At 46.5% G+C, this 19,691-nt stretch overlaps 1 protein-coding gene across 2 annotated transcripts in view; it reads right to left on the reverse strand.

Annotated features, from left to right (window-relative positions):
* The window catches only part of SBDS (SBDS ribosome maturation factor), a 277,690-nt gene that overhangs the window by 165,896 nt on the left and 92,103 nt on the right, over nt 1-19,691 (reverse strand). For both annotated transcript variants that reach the window (XM_069614881.1, XM_069614882.1), the window contains exon 2: nt 7,067-7,196. In XM_069614881.1, the coding sequence (XP_069470982.1) occupies nt 7,067-7,196 (130 nt within the window). The remainder of the gene's footprint in view (nt 1-7,066; nt 7,197-19,691) is intronic.

A 19,691-nucleotide genomic window follows, 5' to 3' on the forward strand; every position in this document is an offset into this window, starting at 1 on the left:
GAAGGGAGAGACCCCAAATACTGCGGATCATATCGCCCCATATCCCTACTCGACCTTGATGCTAAAATTAACAGTAGAGTCTTAGCTGCCAGATTAGAGACACTAATGCCCCATCTCATACACTCAGACCAAGTGGGGTTCATACTGGGAAGGCAGGGGGCAGATACAATGCGCAAAACAGTCCACCTTGTCCACACATCTCGGACTCTACCCGATGATCCTGCCCTTCGATCGATAGACGCAGAGAAAGCTTTAGAGTAGAATGGGAATTCTTGAGGGCGGTCCTAAGAAAGGTAGGAATAGGGCCTAGGTTTAGGAAAGGAATACAGGCAGTATACACATCCCCCAAATCGTCAATATTTGTAAATGAAAAATACTCAAGATGGTTCGAGCTAGGACGTGGAACCCCGGCAGGGCTGCCCCCTCTACGCAATCCTCTTTGCACTTTCTCTAGAACCCCTGACCCGAAAAATGAGAACCGACCCCATGGTAGAAGGAATACGACTGGGCGCAACGGAATATAAGGTGGCACTCTACGCAGATGTTATACTGCTACACAACTAATCCTTCCGTATCCATCCCTCGTGCTCTGAGCCTACTAGAGGAATACGGTCGACTTTCTGGGTTTAAGGTGAGCAGGAATAAATCTGTTCTATTCCCCTTACAGGGATCGAAAGAACAAAATGAAAATAAATTCCTCCCTCTCGGCCTCAAGATTGAACACTCCACATTGAAATACTTGGGTATACAGATCACCAAAACCCTGGCTGACCTATATGAGGCTAATTTCCCTCCCCTCCAACGATTTACTGCTGACCTGAATAGGTGGAACAAGTTTACGATCTCCTGGCTAGGATGAATTAATGCTATTAAAATGGTATGCCTACCCCAGTTCCTGTACCCCTTTCAAAGGTTACCTGTTGAGATACCAAAGGGGTTCTTTCTTGAGGCCAAACAAATGATGAGGTTCCTTTGGCAGGGAAAGAAAGCGCGAATTTCATATACCACTCTGACACTTCCCAAAGATAAAGGTGGAGTAGGGCTCCCTGACCTGAAAAAATATTATGTAGACACCCAATTACGCATCTTAATTCCTCACCTGCGTGATCACAAAAATCCCCAATGTATCCACATGGACAACCATTACTTATCACCGGCCACGGTATCAGAGTGGCTGTGGGCACCGCAAAAAAAGCTCCAAAGCAGATTCAAAGGCCATCCGATACTAAGCACCATATGGAGCATATGGTGAACAAGTAAAGGGATGCACAAGATAACCACTTGGCCATCCCCGCTCAGTCACCTATGGTTCCCCGGCATAAACGACCACATACCTGACGTAGGAAGATACCAGTCTTGGTATGAGGCGTGACTGGAAAGGGTGGGGCAATTGCAGAAAAAAAGACTATTTCATCTCACTCCCGGAACTGACCGAGGCCCTAGGTATAGGCCCACTGTCCACCTTTCAATACATACAGATAAAAGGGGTCCTAACGAAAGCTGAATGGAAACTTCTAGATTCCAGGACGGAAATTAAGGGCCTAATATCAGCAATGTACAAAGAACTAATAGAAGTAGGAGATGGGTCCACAGAACTCCTGAGGGGTAGATGGGGAAAACGACATGGGAGATGAGAAGCCTGGAAACAGTGGGAAACAATGTGTAAAGTAGCATCCAAGACATCCATATCAAGCCAATATAAACTAAATGCCATTAAGCTTCTACACAGGTGGCATTACGATCCACTCAGGCTCTCCAAAATAACAGCGAGTCCAAGATGCTGGAGGGAATGTGGGGGGGTAGCTGACTACTGGCACATGTGGTAGGGCTGCCCACACATAAAGGTATACTGGGATGAGGTCCTGGGTTGGATCAAAGAACTAGATGGTATACAAAGGGTTGCCGACCCTCACCCATTCTTTTCGGACTAGAGAAAAATTAAGATGAATGGATCAGAATTAGAGGTCTGCCCCCCTCCCCCCCCAATTAATGCTAGCGGCTCGTGCCTTCCTGGTGATAAAGTGGAAATCCACAATGGTCCCGAGTAAAAAAGAATGGATTAACGTAGCAGCCAACATCTGCACTATGGAAATGATCACAGCTTCTTCGCACAATAAAGCATCGCAATGCGAGGTCCTATGGTTGGACTTAACAAATAAACTCCTCTCAAACAGTTCAAAGTCCAAACCCGAAGAACCCACAGAGACTAAGTATACTTAGAAGGAACAAAAGGTCGAAACAGCGAGCCAACCAAGACCTGCCAACGGAGCAATCCCCATAACAGTAGAACTATTACTGTTTTCCCACACATACAAAAAACTCACATGATGTCTGCTCGACCAATTTGGGGGGGTGGGGGAAGAGGGAGGGCGGGCTGGGGGGGTTATGTTAATTGTTACAGCTCGAGAATGGTAGCACGTATAAGGATGTATGCAAGTATGACACAGCTAAAAACTCTGCTCTCGTAATGTAACCATGAGCTTGTAATTACATACTATATACTGCGAATTGTATTGTTCAAAACCAATAAAATCAAATAAAAAAAAAAAATCCTGCTCAAGGCACATAGGAGGGAGTCCGCTGAAGAAAGCGAACAACCACCTGCCCTCTGTTTATCAGCACTTCTCTTATACTGTTCACTTGGCAGTCTTATACTTGGCAGTCTTATCTCAACACTTATTACATGCTTTTGTGGGGTGTTCTCAGTATTCTTCCATCCTGTACTCATGGGGCATTTTCCTTTCTTGCCAGGGTATGCGTTTTCAGTATCTCGTTACTTCCCATACAGGGTTATTCGCCACACTCTTTATTGGATTTTCACAACTCCAGTTATGCTGGTTTATTGTTCGTAGCCAGTCCTTATTACTGGGACAAGTTTCTCCATTTATATAATGTTGCCCTGCCGGCCTCCAGCTTCTCCCTGGTACCATCGTACGGCTTGCAGGGCTCTGCACTCGCTCGGATAATCTACTTTGTCTGGCTTCTCTGCCTTTGTTTTCGCTGGCGTTCTGTTCTCGGCTTCGCAGCAGCCTGCTGCTGTCTATGTACGCTGGAAGTAGGGAGCTGCTAGCTCTCCTGGTTACAATGGTCTTGGCGTCATTAGCCGGGCGTCTTGCGCACCACAATACGGTCGTGGTCACGCTAACACGTTGCACGGGATTCCTCTTCTCCTTCTGCCAACGGCTTCCCCGTTGTTTGACACGCCAAACCCTGGGCGTCTTAATTTGGTGTTCTTTGCCTTTCCGAACGTTGCAGGCTCTGCAGCTGTCTTCTGCTTCGCCTCTCTAAGGTGTGCTTACGTCACAGGGCTTCTCCTGCGCACCATACACTTTCTCCTTCTTTGTAATCCACTCGTCCCAGTTAAATATACGTCTCTTCTTCAAGAGAAATCTTTTTGTTTTGATGACTGGCTCGCTTCAGCATTGCCTGCAGCCAAATGTAAGGAGGACACATTATTCTTCATGGCAGGCAGTCCCATATATGCTGATATGGTGATTGGTCTAGGGAGTTGCTCAAGTGAACGAGAGACCTTGTTCCCCTAAGGGGGAGTCACTCCCAGTGAGTTCCCACTTGCCCAGACCGCCAGGGAGGGTCTTGCTGAGCAGGCTTACCTCCCTAGTCTCAAACGGGGTCGCCGCCCCCTCCACCCCCCCGAGAAGGGACAAATCGTCACAGGGTCCAGCAATGCATAAGCTAGTTGGCTTTGGAGAATGGGGTTGGGAAGAAAAGGCTTTTTTGTGCCTCAGAAGGTAGGGCAGGCATAAAGAGGCAAATAAAGATGTCCTGAAGCATAAAGGCATAAACAGCATTTCAAGCCATACAGATGATTAAAAGGCACAAAATAAATTCTACAACTTAAATGTGCTTTAAAAGCATGCTGTCAGGGATAGGGGAAAAAGGGGCATTAACCATGGGGTGATTCATACAATAATGCTCAAAATGAAACAAAGCCTAAACTATACTCCTATGAAGGCCATTCAGCCTTATAGAAGGCTTATTTTCCCTTCCTGCATGAAAAAAGCCTACAAAACTAGATTACCCAGCAGGCTCTGGGCCCCCACACAGGAGGAAAGCCATGTTGGGAGTGGCACGTCACTGCATGTGCGCAGAAGCCAAGGCACAGGGCTTGTGCTTGATTCTCCATGCTCTGAAGATATGTTTCCAAGCCGCTCCAGCCATCCAAGCTAACGCGAGGGGCCACGACCCACCAGACCTCACCCCGGCCCCTCGCTTGGCACAAGTGCCACAGTGCCTTGGGAGCCTACAGGGAGATGGGAGGTGGCTGGCGGGGAACCGAGTAGGGGGCCCGGCCCCACCAAACAACTGGCCCCCGTTTCCTGCAAAGCTAAATCGACATACGCAGCATACCATGTAACGAAGTGCACACTAATCAGCGCTGTTTACCCACGCAGCACCATTGACATCAGTTCACGAATCACAGACTGCATGCATGCTCCGAAAAAGCTACGGAAAACAATTCCCAGCATTTACTAACTGCGAGAACGCCTGCATGAACTAACGCCTGACAGAGCCACATGTAGCCCCCTATAATGCATGCTTAAAGCCACATGCGGCTACCATAATGTACCTGCATGTGAAAAGCACGTGAACAGCCACATGCGGCCAACTCCCAGAAAAAAGGCATACAATATGCATGTGAATAGCCACGTGCGTCTACATGTGTGTACATATGAAAAAGCAGACGCATGTGTCAGAAATAGCCACATACAGCAGTGCAGACCTGTGCACCATTTGTAATACTTTTTTGCACCATTTGAACTGCTACTGCAACACAGGACAACTTAACTGCTTGCAGGAGACAACAAAGCGACACTCCAGGCGAACAACAAACCTAAGCGAAGTGTTGCACAATCGTGTCTTGTTCTTATGCTCTGTAAACTCGTTGTGCTCTTATTTATGTTCTTGTTACCATGTCATAGGTTTAAGAGATGGTGAGTGCCAGGACTGGTACGTTTGGTGGTTAGACACAGTTTAGAGGCTGGAAGCGTGTGCCGTGTTCAGGACCTACCCTAAGATCCCCCTACCTATCCATAACCTCTCCCTAACCTTCTCCCCGGTTTCCCTACTGCCCCCCCCCTCCTATCCAACCAATGTTACCATAACTCTCCTTCCCTGCTGGGGTTGCAGAGCCCAATGTAAGCCCTGACTTGCAGGTCCCAAAACCGCAGTGGGGGTGGTTGGTTCATGCCAATACTGCACCTCAGAGCTGTGGAACCTGTCACATGCAGCCATTTTTCAACTACAGAATACAAAATCCGCGAAAGCAATCATACCATGCCAAAAAAAGAGTGTATGTCCATTAACAAAATATAGTTTGCCTGACAAGATTGATCACAATTAGTGATCTCGATTAAAAAGCTTTCTCAGAGACAGTTGCAAGAAATTCCAATTTTGCATGGCACAGATATTGAAGGGGAAGTTGGAAGAAAAGAGCAGCCGCCGCCGGGCTTGCAAAATCTACAAGCTGCGGCGAAGCAGGGGAATTCATCCTCTGAAGGGGGACCCCCCCTCTCTGTGAGGCTAAGGAGGTGAGCCGGCTCCGCAACAGCCTCCTTAGGGGTATAAACAAGCGGGACCACACTGGAAGAGAATCCCTCCTTGGAGACAAGGATTAACATGAGGAACTCCCTGATGCCCTCCATGTGATGGCCTATTTGGAAACATTGAATACACCAAATCAGTCTAAGTTCCATGACTGGAATGAAGATAAAATGAACATATACCGTTACCGACGAGAAGATGAAACTGACCCTTTAAATCAAAGACTCCAATGGACTACGCCGAGTTCGTTGAAAAGGGATGACATGCCGAAGAGGTGAGAGAGCGGAAGGTAGAGATAGACAGCGGATCATCCCTGTGAGTAGCATACCTGAAGGAGCCAAAGCGGACGTAGGCCGCGGAGCCCGCAAAGTTTAGGATGGCTCAGAGCTGGAGCAGGAAACGCTGGAAGCCCAACGTGTACAAGGAGCAGAAAGCCAAGCAGGTTGGATTGAATAACTCTGTGGTGGCATGAGGAATCGTGGTGGGCAGGCTTCCTTCAATGACGACACCACAAGAAGGAAGCAACTCCCGAATCGATTACCCATAGTGGCTTTGCAAAGCCGAGAAGATTGAATGCGTACTAAGCAGACGTCGCAATACGTCAAGGGGAGCTCCTAGAAATGGGATGTTTGACATTTGTATTTGACATTTGCTACAGACCAACCGTTTGCAGTAAATGGTCAATGAAAGTATCACAAGGCATGGCTGGGCTTTGGATTGTAGCATTGTACCAAATATGAAGTGCGCCTATGGCGGCATGCACTATTTTACAGAAAACACTGGTAAAGATTTTGTCACTCACCACCATGGGTCGAGTGCATTTCGTTTAAGTTGAGTATGTAGACAAAAGAACTTGCTTTGTAGCTATAGTGGGATTTTTAAGAATTTGCAGGGCCAATGCAGGCCTCATCTGAAAGAATGCAGTGATAACAGGATGGCATTAGGAGGAGGCATGCAGTGGGCAGTTAAGAGCCTAAAGAGCACAAAAAATGGTGTAGGAAGATACAGTAGGTTGCCATCTGTAATTATAGAGCTGTGAAGGGATAAGGCACTGGGGCACAACCTGAACAGAAACCAGTCATTCACGGAAGTGATGTAGTCATGAAATGTAAAAACTGGAGGTCAATAGGGGGGCACACAAGGTGAATCCCCTATAATTACACAGCAGAGGAGAGTGCAAAAGGCAGAGTTCTGTAAAGGTTTACGCAGGCTTGTGGAAATCAGAAAAATGTGAGGACTATGGCGCATGGGTATATGCGAGATCTAGTACTGCAGAGCAATTTGTGACAATGAAGCTGGGAAAATGCATGCAAGGAACACCTGATTCAATGCCATGACAAAGGGAGATCGGGCAAGTCCCTCATGATTTAGACTCATCTCCCTTTTGGACACCACCTTTAAAATCTTTCGGAGGGTGGTGCTGGCACGGCTGGAGGAATGGTTTGCAATTAATTCCATACTCTTATTCAAAGCTTCTTGAAACGTTACTTAATGCTAAACCTACCTGTTTACAAATCTCGGTTTGGTCATCTGTCCCAAAAGCTTTGCAGAGATCTTCTTTCTTTGCTACTTGACCTTTTGATACATTCATAAACACTGAATGCGTCTGCATGACTTCATCAAGATCTTTCTCCCTGAGGAAAGAATGTTACAAGTTTAATAAGAGATCATTTAAAGGATAATGTGTAGATTTGACGTGTTCCGAAAATTCACGGTTTAAAGAACTATAAAAAGAAAAAACTGATCCCTTTGTGATTAGTTCATTGTTGATGGGGAGTAATATATCATTGTTGCATATTGTCCATCTTTCCCATTTGATTACTTCTTATTCGTTTTTGTGTTGAAATAATGTATTGATTTTTAACAAGACAGGTACTATCACACCAGTCCGGGTGTCCACATCCAGTCAATAAAAACTTTATTAGAGTTTGTGGAATAGTACATTAAAATCAAACCTATGACACTGTGGTTGTAACCGGTCCAGACGTGCAATTACAGTAGCAGTTGTAGGAGCACATGCTTTTAAAATAACAAGGGTAGGTTGAGTTTAAGTTAGCAAACTGTGGAGTAAGTACATCAATAAGGGAGAAGGGGAGAATGGATTGGGGAAACACAAATAAGAGTCATAGATAAGATATGGAAAAGGGCAATTAAGTTACGTACCTGTTGGATATTTGAGCATTGTGGCTTCAGTGTTATATAAAACAGAGGATGTGTGCCAGAGAGAGGTTTTGTTGCCATAAACACGGTTGGCGTGAGAGTAGAGGAACAAAAGATTTAGATCGGCAGAGGCCTCTATAGCGCCTTCCCAAGCATGATAAGGACCCCATTCAATCCCTGCAAAACATTGATAGCATAGCCAACACCAGCAGTTGCACCAGAGAAATCTGACCAAGTAAAACCATCTAAAACTGGGTAGATTTTGCAGACTCTGCAGAGCTGATTCAGCAAATGGGCCTGGCTGGCACGAGGCACTGATGCTAATGTGACTGCACACTCGCTACAGGGTCAGTCTTCTTGCTGCTAGCTGGACCATCCACTAAACCTCGCCAGCTTAATTCAGACCACCGGGTAGCGTTTCTGTACAACCTTAGATCAGTTTATGTAGTATTATCAGAATGACAGGGTGAATTTCTCCTTCAACGATAGGAAAAAGTGGGTCCATTATTGTAGATTTTTCAATTAATTCCCACTTAGTCACCCACCAGTTAGTAAGTCACAAATTGCTACTGGCCCTTTCACATTTTTGTTGGAAGAATCACAGGCTCCCAATGTAGCTTACCAATGGCCTTTGAGGTGCCATCAACAGCAGCCAACCAGATCACCGTATACCAACATGCTCTCTGTGCCACTAGTAAAAAGAGCCAGAGCAGATGGATCCAGCTTCCTACATCTTGCACCCACTCACTGGAACGCCCTACCTTCCACAATCCGAGGTGAGACCTCCCTCATCGCCTTCCGCAAAGCTATGAAAACCATCCTCTTCACATAAGGTAATTTGCATCAGCATGAATACTTAACATATGACCCACTGCATAAACTATAATGTAATGACTAAGTGCAATATCTGTAACAACAGTATTATGTTTTGTAGTATTCATAATGTGTCAAGGACTGCTACTATTCCTGTACCTTTGTAACTAAGCTCTTGCAAGTAACAGCGCCTCAATGCCCCTGGGCTGTTTGCGCGCTATATTAATATAAATAAATAAGAAATCAAAAGTTTTTAAACCTGCAGTTCATCCCCAGTGAGAGCTCACAGCACGGGGAGAAACAAACTTGGCTCTGCTCTGGGAGCTCAGCGATTGCATAAACATGCACGGCCCTAAGCCAAGGTGGGGGACACTACTCTTAAATCCGCAGTAAGGCTAGTGATGTGAAAAACATCCACCATACCTTTTATTAGGTGTTAGCAAAGACCAATCCTCTGGAGAAAACCAAAAACATTAAAACCCAACCCCTGGGATGGAGCAGCTGCACATAAAAACACAAGCATAAAGGCAACCTCTGGGTTTTTGTAGAATGTGCTAAGCAGAGTGTAGAGTGTGTTGTAGATTTAGCAAAGAGCCATGAAAAGAGTAGATCGGGGGAGACTGGAGGCAAGAGGGGGATGGAAGGGTGCAGAAAAAGACAACTGGTTAAAGACTTTTATTGAGGTATGCAAACTAACTATCCCTATCTCTATGAGGGGTTTCCCTGCCTCAACTAAAATACTAAATACTAAATGGGCTGTCATCAGAATGTCCGTCAAAATCTCCCTCTACCCCTTAAACTCTAACAAAAGATTCTAAGAAACTTAAAGTTCTCAGCCCAGGAGAATGCCTCCATTCTCCTATTAAATATTACACATTTCCTTTCCAACAAAAAGGACCACAAAAGTTCATGGGAAAGATGGCGCGTCAAGTCCAACAAAAAGCTCTCTTAAATCAAAAGACTTGGGGCCAGGCAGAATGGCTCCCTTCCCCTGGCGGCTTGAATTTCTTCAAACAACAAGCTTCCACTCGGGTGGACCCAGACAATGGCTCCCTTCTCTGGCTCCCTTCTCCGGGACCGGCTGTACTCGTAATGTTTATTCACTGGGCCGGGGGAATGACTCCCTTCCCCTGGCATTCTTTACAACAAAGTCCTCGGTTCCCCAGCCAGGAGAATAACTCCCTTCACACCTGGCAGCCCTATGAGGGTCAAGTCCAACAAAAAAGGTTCTGTTAAGCACTCTCCCTTTCCTCACCTTCCCCCAGAAGATCAATGTCTCTCGAGCTCTGGTCCTCTCCAGGCTCGATTACTGCAACAGCCTCTTCCTTAACCTACCTTCTTCCTCTCTCTGCCCCCTCCAACTAATCCAGAATAAGGCTATGCGAGAGATCCTTAGCCTCAAGCCCAGGGACCGTATAGCTCTCCAGCCCGAAAATCCCTCCACTGGCTTCCGGTGACTGCAAGGATCAAGTTCAAATCCCTCTGCATCATCCACAAGCCTGTCTGGGGCCACGCTATCTGCAAATTGCTTTTATTCAATACTCTCCTTCTAGATCTCTTCGATCCTCTGGCTCCAACTCTTTGCTGGTGAAATGCTTCTGGAAGCAGAGAGCTGCAGGCAGGTCCCTCTCCTTGCAGGTTCCCTCCTTTGGAACAGCCTCCCCTCTCTGTCTCCGTCTTGAACCGGATAGCCTCAAGTTCTGCAAGCGTCTCAAGACTCTCCTCTTCTTTTCCTTCCCTCTTTCCCTTTCTGTGCTAACCCTCTTCAGATGCCGAGATTGGTGGCCAGGTACCTTATGAGTCTTACTGGGTTTTGGCCTTCTGCCCAATCGCCACTAGCTTCCTCCTCCACCTTTGCACTTGCCTTCGGGCCCTCAACTGCCTGTGGTGCTGTCTCAGGTCTGCAATTATTGGTTTGGCGGCTGTTATCCCCTCAAAGAGCGGTCACTGCACTCGCACTTAACTGTTGTCTCCACAATATGCTCCCTTGGCACTTTCCCGTGGAGGGCCACACCCTAGCACTCCCCTCGCCCCACCTTCCCCACTTTTCTATTCCTCCTCCACTGCACTTGCACGCTCCGAATGTCACAAGGCCTAGTAGGACTGTTTGTTGTCTTGTTTCTTTTCATTGTAATTTCTTGCATTCATGATTGCTCCCTTGTTCCCTTCCGTTCTTGCCTTAAAACACTATTCTAGCTGTATAAGCACCTTAAAAAAAATGCCCAATAAATAAGCCAAAAGGCTTCTGCCAGGAGAGTGACTCCCTTCACCTGGCAGCTTGAATTCCTTCAAACAACAACATCCCATTTGGGTTGTAATAAAGGTCCAAGTTCCTTTACCAGGAGGATGACTCCCTCCTCCTGGTACTTCTAGCAACAAACAGTTTCTCCTGAACCCAGGGGGAATGTCTCCCTTCCCCCGGTTGGTCCACAACACCTGTACTTGAAAGTTCTTATTTCTTCCCCTAGGAGAAGGTCTTCCTTCTCCTGATACTGGTGAGTGTAACTGGCTCCAGAGGGTACGACTCCCCTCCCCCTGTATGCGGTCTTTCACATTTCACAAAACCACTCCTGGCGTCTTCCTGCCAGTCCCTGATCCGTCTTTGTCTGGTGGGAGATTTAGTTCCTCTTCTGGCGTGAGGCATAGCACTTAGATATTCCCCTTTTGAACTGTGGGTTCCCAGGCTCTCCTTTCCTTGTGGTCAGTGGGTTTCTCAGGAACACTGCCTTGGAGGCGATTACCACCAGTATTCGCGTCACCGATGTGGGTCCCAGACCCTGGCTTCTCAAACCTTATCTGGGCTACTTGGTATACTCGCCTGCCAAAGTATATGGAGTTTCGATTGGACCAAGTCCTTGTGCAACCTTTGTACCCCCTACCGGTTCCCACATTACACCAGTTATCTTGGGTTGCTAGGAGACGCTCCTCCAGTGCTTCCTGGGGTCTGGCTTCTCTTCCCGTTGCGAGAGCATTCCTTGCGTCCTCTTCTCTGTGAGCCTCTCTTGCTTTCCCTGGGCCGGCGGTATAGATGCTGTTGTCAGACAGCACTCTCCCAGTCTCTCTTGGATCGGCTCCACACCACCCGGCAAATGATTTCTGCTGCCCACCTACCTTCCTCGACATCTGACGACTTTCGTTCCTGCAACAGCATATCTTGTGCCTTCTTTGAATTTCCCAGGCTGGATGGCGTACCGTGTTGCGCTTCATTTCTGTAGCTCTGAGTCCTTTGCCGGTATTTATTAGATTTTCAAGCCCACTCCCTGCGGAAGTCTATACCGTTCCTGTTCATTCTCTAGGCCCTTTATCATAGCTTCTTAGAGACACCTCCGTACTTGCTGGGTTGGTAACCTTTAGGCACCGGATGATCTTTTTCGGGCCAATACTTGAATCAGTCACACTGAAGGTATTGTCAGCTCTGTTCTTCGTCTCAGTCTCTTTAGTACTGTTAAAGAGAAAACTAGAATTTAGCTAACTGTTCTAGCTTATGTTTCTCAACAACAGCAGGTGTAACAGATTTAGAGACAAGGACACGGTTACAGTCCAGTTTGTCACTTTCAGCACAACTTTGCACCGATCATATAGGCTGCAGGGTGGCAAGGGTGAAAGAGTAAGGTAGCTCTACCATGGGATTAGAATCTTTAACCCGGGACAGATTTGGTGTGGGTGGCACTCTGTGAGGGTAAGACCTGGTTTGACACCGATTCTCGTCCTTGTCCCCATGAGGTCCTCTTGCATGTGACCACCCCTAGGGGGACTACAGGTTAGCAGCCTCACCACCCTAGTCTCATGGAATGCCCCCCACCCTCCAATATGCGAGAAAGGACAACAGTAGGTGAATCGTCACAGGGCGAAGGAAGAATGTCAGGAGGAAAGCATAAGGTAGTGGTGGCAGGAGATCAGAATGAGGTACCAGGAGGCCAACACCAGGTGGCAAGAGGAGTGTATAAAGGGGGTAGTAAGAGGTGAACATCAGTAACAGGAGAACATTAGCAAGTAGCTGCACTGTAAGTTTAAACCAATATGGAATACGGTACCTCATGTTGCTGCGAGTTCCTCCACCCTATGCAAACGGCCAGGGTTGCACTCTGAGCCGCCTCATTCTTTTCTTTTGTCGCGTCCATTTCCCTGAAGCACGAGTGATGCAGCATATTATTAGAGGAAATACACACGCTGCGCGTGGACTAGAGAACATATAGACCACAGTCTGGCTCAGAATACAGTGACCCCCGTGTTGCGTTGTAAGTTTCAGTAAAGGTAGAACACAATCGCTCCTCCAATTCATAGTGAAAGATATGGGTGGTTAGATCATTCTGCGGTTTGTTCCGTCGCCTGTTGTGCTATAGGATATTTTCAACTTTAGAGACTCATTCTCTTCTCCTGGTTTCCGTGGAGACAACCTGCAAGGGGAAACCTCTGAATTTCAGATTTGCCCAATGTAATAGCACCACTTTACATCTGCCCTTCTTTTGCCACGTCATAGGTTCCAAGGGACGTACGAGTTACACAGAGGGAGGGCCCAATTTCCTCTTTTACGAGCCAGTCATTAATAAAAGGCACACACAGATTCATTTTCTGGTTATTAATTAAAATGATAGGCCTTTTGACAGAACAGCTTTTCATGTTTACCTGCAGAGTGTCCTAGAAGGAGGTTAGCACAACATCAGCCCGCCGCAACGTCCCAGGGACCATTCACTATACCCTTGAGTAGAGAGGAGTTTGGCATTCAACTCCTGGCACATGCGCATGTTGAGATGTGTATTGACAGTAAGTGGGGATGTAGGCAATACCTCATTAGGACACGGACCCCGGGTATTTGGATATTTAATATGTGTTGAAGGACAGAAGAGTTAGTTTATACACCTTGTCCTGACTTTATTTTGATAATTTCATTTGTGTTTATTTGGATTTATGTTAAGTGAGTTATAAACAATTCTCATCATTGCTAGGAACGTTATTTCCAGTATACTTTGAAAACCTCTTTTTCTCTTCTTTATTCCCTTTACTTTTTGTTTGTAGCATTATTCAATACAATTGGGAAGCATGCATGTTGGCTTCTGAATCAGGAATTCATAGTTGTCAACTCTGAAATAGGCCACACTGGTTGGGCCATGTTTTTGATTCCGATGAGTCTCATTTTCCCCTTCATTATAGTTCACTTTGTCTCATTTCTTATTTGTAAAATGAAATGAAAAGTATTTGTTGAAAAATAAAATTAAAGTATGTTTATTGAATACATTTATTTTTTTAATGATTTTGTTTGGAAATGACGTCTCAAATAGAAATGCAGTTATGTCTTGACGCATTGACCATAAATACAGGTCAAAGTTACATTTTATGCCGGGGGCACCTAAGGTAGTATTGTTTAGGTATTTGTCCCCCAGCTCCTGTGAATTAGGGGACGCCCCTTTAGTAATTATATTATAGCAAGAAAGAACAAGTAGAGGCTGGGGAATAAAAAATAAAAAACGCTCCTGGAATAATGAGTCCACAGCCATTGAATGAGATTGGATGCATTGTCCTAATCCAAAGGGGGTCGAGCCCAGGGTCAGTGGAAGCATGAGCCTGTGGCATTGCATTGAGGAAGACCAGGACCAGAGGAGAGTTAGAAAGGAGCTGCAGATGGTAAATGTCAAAACCTATGGGAAGGGAGGTGGGAAACCTGTGAAAGCAACTATGTGGACATTGGGACTGGAAGGCCTGTGTTGGTCTTCCTAATACTTAAAGCAGAATTCCATCTGTGGTTAGCACTGGTTGCCCTCCAACAGGATCTGAAAATGTTGTTGGGTCTCTGCAGTGTGTGAGGGGAAGGGGTAAAGGAGCTGAAGCGGATTGCATCCCAAAGCCAACAGGAGGCAAGCCAATCGTCGATACTTGTAAGAACATCTAGAGCAATTGGTGCTGGTAACTTAACCCTAAAATACTTGGGTACCTTTGAACTTATAAATGGGATTTTTCCTTGTATTGTGGGGCACTGTCGCTTCTTGTGTCACTATAGCTTAATTAAACAAAAAGGGGAGGTGGGCAGCTTTGCAGAGTAATCAATTCTAGAGCAAGATGATCTTAACCAATTCCATTAAACAAAACACTTTCTCATCCAAATAGAAGGCTGTAACTAAACCTATACATTCATTTCAGAAACCCATATATTCACAGAATAAACCAAATTAACACGACCAAATGTTCTTTCAGCAACAAAGGTCTGAATAGCACAAATGCTACACATACAGCACATTAAACAGTTACTCAAAGTTACTATTTTCAGGTCTTCCTGTATGCGACCAGAAAATTCGTTTTTGAACATAAAAGTGCAGTACAAAGATATTGGAAAATATCTTATGCATGGCAAGTAGGAAAATCTGTCTGCAATCTGCACCATCAGAATGATTACCTCAAGGTTTGGGAATTAAGGTAATATGCATGGGATGCCTTGTCCCAAGTTGATCAATTATGTGCTCCAGCGGAGTGAGCAGCTGAGTGACTGCAGACTTCGGCAGACCGCGGCAGGCTGTGGAAGAGTTGTGCACGCGCTATTGTCAGAAGCCACTACAAGCAATTATTCGATCACATAGTCTGCGCGTGATGGAGGACTCTTCACAGACTATCATGCACACAGAGGCGAAGATCCAGTTAATCAGCGGCCCCGGCCCTGGAGCCTGTGCAGGTACGGCGCCCTTCTCTCCCCTTTTCCCCACTGATGTGGATGCAGAAACACTTCCCCCCCCCCTCACCTTTCCCTTCCCTCCCTTGTTCTCCTTACTCCCTCACCCCCGTTCTTTTCCCTGCTCTCCCTGCCCTTCCCCGTTCCCCCGCCCAACCTGCCGGCTGCCCTTCTGCGCGGACCAAGGCGGAATGTTCTTGCCGCTTCCTAGGGCCGCTGAAGGAATCGAGTGTCTGCAAATCTAATCTGAAGAGTCGGGGTGAGAAACTTTAGGCCCCCAAGCGGGTACCGAAGTGAACTGCTCCCTCGGGAATGCCCGATCATTCTCCGGACTTCCCAACGAAGATGGCAAGGCTGACACCTAACCTGCTGGTATGCGGCGAAGCCCTTATCGTCGATATCTCTCTCCCCATGCCCAGACTGGTGACTGTGGGCCATGTGAAACTGATTCAAGCTGAAGTTTCACCGCCGCCCCCCTCCACCCTGGCTGGGCCTCAGCACACGTCAGTGTCACATCTAGAGGTGGGGCACTCGGCCTGTTTGATTGTATCAGAGTGGCCAATGTCGGATGATGTGTATAGCATCGAAGGAAAGATGCACTTCAATCAACCCATTCTGTCTCACACCGTCCTGTGTGTCCCAGCGGTTGCTAACTGCCAGGGACACACGGACCAAGCCACGAACCCTGTTGAAGGTGGGAATTACACCATTGACCAAACTGCGATTATCCATCATGCTTCAACTTAAATGACATGCACCATCGAAGTCCATAAGATGCCTGCGCAGGACGATTTGACAAGCCCAACAGTGGCATGGGACACCTGAGCTTGTGTTCAAAAAGCCCACAACACTGAAACTACCGCAGGCTCACCTAAGTTGAAGTCGCCCCCATTTTGTGCCATAGCACATGGCTATGACTCTTGCGGGCCTCATGGGGGGTGGGGGGGGGTAGAGTCCTCTTCAGAGCCTGGTAGTTCCAAGAGGCCTGATTCCTGTAAATTGGTTGAGCACACGGCGCTCAGAGAGTCCGAAGCCGCCAAGTGCCAAGACCCAACCATGACTAAGAAAGAAGAAAAAGAAAAAAAAATATACAAAGAGGACCACAAACCGAGGGCCAGTGCAAACTGCCATCTACTACGCACACTAAAACTTTCTGATACAACATCAGCAAGCTATGAACGATTTCTTCAAGAAGAAAATGGAGACTCGGCTGAATTCCCAACATGACCTCTCGGATAGTGAAATCCTGGCAAGCTTCTCGCAACTTGAGACAGCTGGAATATCCATAAAAGGAATTACAGGGGATTCCAGTACTGTCCCTCGGGTTCCAGAATCTCACGTCCCCACGATGTTGGCAGTAAGCACGCCGGTACTTAGATGGCATTGTACCGACAAATCCGCAATAACAGCAGGAACCGACCAACTGCTGACCGGAAGGTCCTTTAATCCCGAGGTACCCGCTACAAATGCAGAAGTTGAAAATAATCAACAACGAGGTACTGTGACAAAATCAACAACAAATTCAAAGCCCCGTTGTGAAATCTCCAAAACAACACCTATCAGCCTCTAGTCACAGAACGAGAGAGCCAGGAGTCCAAAGGGGTTGGGTCAGTTAGTGACACCAGCCTCCCCACTGAAGACAAGAATATCTGCAACGTCACCTGGGCCTAAGTGTAAAAGTCCTGGCAGGTTAAAGACAGAGGGTCAAAAAAAAAAAAACTGCGTTGACACACACCCCTATTCCTATGCGCAGATTGAGCCAAATCCAACATCCATCATCGCAAGACTCACCTAAAAAAAAAAAAGTAGACTTACTGAACATTATGTCCACAGTAACGATAGCGCTGGCACCTTTCAGTAAGCTCTAAGAGTATTAACAACACTTTGCGCAATCAGACGTCGATCATAGCCGTGATGCAGCCCAAGTTAAATTATCTGGAAGGCTACATTCCGAGGGAACCCTGGCAGCTAGGAAAGACCAATCACTCAGGCTGGCCGCCTCCAAAACTTCACAGCAAACTTCAATTTCACATGAAGCTGTCAGAGAAGACGGCAATAAACTGCCACAACCCATCCAAACAAATCTGGAAGCATTGTCCTCTGTCAATCCTGAGCCATCTAGATCAGAAGACCAACAAGGCAGGAGTGGTGCCACCCTAATGTCTGGGCAACTGCTTGACCCTCTAGATGCTATAATCGCAATAACAGAAGAAGAAGAGGAGGAGAACACACAGTCTGACAAGCTCAGTGAAGTAATGACAGGAGCCCAAAAGAAAGTGTCCAACCCTTTCTCTTACACAAAGTCAACAGGCTGCACGAGGTCGATCAACAAAGGTCTAGATCAAAATCCTAAGGTCTTCTCTTACGGCATATTTAACCACCAAAAGTCGATTGTACACTTCAATGTCAAAAAAAGACCATAACACGACAGTTCCGATACGAAGTCTCCAAGTCCCGAAGAGACAGACTAAAGCTGTAACCAGAAAGGGTGTACCACCGTTGAAGCAACAGGAGGTGGATTTTTTGCAGCAGAAACTCCCAACCCCTACACATAACAGTCCGGGAAAGGCAATAGCGATCAATCCAGTGCTTATTGTGGACGACCAATCGGATTAGAGCACGCTTACAATCGACGAGACTGGTTTTGAAAGCAACACAAGGAGAACTCCGAAGAGAAAAGTAAACGAGGTGGCTGCAGTAACTCCTACCACGTAACCACCAAATAAAGTCCTAATCCATGACGTCTTCACCATCATCGACGTCCCCAGACAAAACTAAAAAAAAAAATCGGTCCGTCGACCTAACAAAATTACTATAGTAAACCAAAAGAAAAGTGAGTCAACGTTCAAAGCACGTGATAACATCTGGAGCAGGCGTAGGCCTTTGCCTGAGCCTGCTCACCTCCGGAGACATGAGTCGAAAGTCGACTCAAAAATCACAAAGTCAACCAAGGAATCTGGTGTTGAAAATTCCGCATCACACCCTCTACAGAATTTACGGGATAGTAACAACATCAAAAGTATTAGAAGGCACGAAAGTGAAAGGGACCCAAAAACGGAGCCAAAGTAAATCGTAATCGATTGTATTTTCAGATTTAAACGCACCAACTCAAAAGGTGGGCGGTGAGACACTGAACAGAACCAACATCCTCAAAGTCCTTACTCAAATTCCAAGCTTGAGATACATTCGGACCAAGGATCTCTGGATGGTGGAACCGAGTACGTCAGGAAGAAAAGATTACTCCTACATCCATCTCAATTCTAAAATCATTAAATTTCAAATATTGAAAGAAACAGAAAGTCTCTTGTTCTTGGGATACGAGCTATCGGAAATCACACGTTCAAACAAAACAGTTTTAAAAACTCAGTGATCACAACACACACCCCCCGTATCCACTACATTAGTAAAATGGAGCATGCTCGACCATCCTACAACGACCGAATCATGGACAAACGCAGATCTTATACTTTTAAACAGGTAGACAAAAAAGTACAGGAAAAATGATTTTGTAAGGAAGGAAACCCCAAATGGCAATCGGTCCGGACCGAAAAACCTCCACGTCTACTTCAAAACGACCTAGCACCGAGTAACCCATGAGGAGTAGGGGCCAAGAACACAGAACCTTGGTCTTGGTCTAAGACCGATACGAAACATCATCGAAAAAACTAGCCACGATTTGCAAATGAGGGAATCCAACAACCTCAAGACAGGAAAAACCCCAGTGGAGGAAAAACAACCCCAACCAAGTTGCTAAAATTAGGATGTTGGAATACGCGGGGCTTCGCACATTTAACTAAATTAACTGATGTCAACCTGGGCCCATTTCGATATTCTCTGCTTACAGGAGACATGACTGACCACCACACCTCAACTGGACGGGTATGAAAAAATCTTTACAGCCGCCACGAAAGGAGTCGTAGGACGACCATCAGCCGGGCTCATAACCACAGTTCGAGCAGGATCGGGCCTAGACGTGCTCGAAGTCCTCCCCTCACCTCATTGGATCCAGGCGTCAATCTTAAAATGGAAACATACGACCAGAGAACCCCGTCCACCCAAAGAGGGAACAATCCTCTTAATCAACGTGTACTGGAGTCCCGAAATGACAACGAACGACGAATTCGCCACCGTGCTCCAGAACCTGTTGGGCGAGGTTGACGACAAAAACCTGGACCACAGTACAATCATTAACGGCGACTTCAATGCAACGTGTGAAGGGATTAGCTACCATCGGAAGCAACAGGACCGAAACCTCTTAGCGAGGCAAAGAGGGAAACTTCTCGACAAGCTAATGACAACCAGGGATATGCATAATCTCCACTGGCTCCGTTCAAAATCAAATCTACAGATTCCATCGTGGCAAAGAGGGGATCAACAAGGGACCATAGACCATGTATTTGTCCCGAAGGACCTCCTCTCTGAGATCCACGCCTTCAGGATCGAGTTGACAACTTTTAGCGACCACAACCTCCTCATTACAGAAGGTCTGAAGTCCAGG

The sequence above is a fragment of the Ambystoma mexicanum genome, chromosome 9 (assembly GCF_040938575.1).
Source record: "Ambystoma mexicanum isolate Mex_15411 chromosome 9, UKY_AmexF1_1, whole genome shotgun sequence".
In the NCBI taxonomy this organism is placed as follows: Eukaryota; Metazoa; Chordata; class Amphibia; order Caudata; family Ambystomatidae; genus Ambystoma; species Ambystoma mexicanum.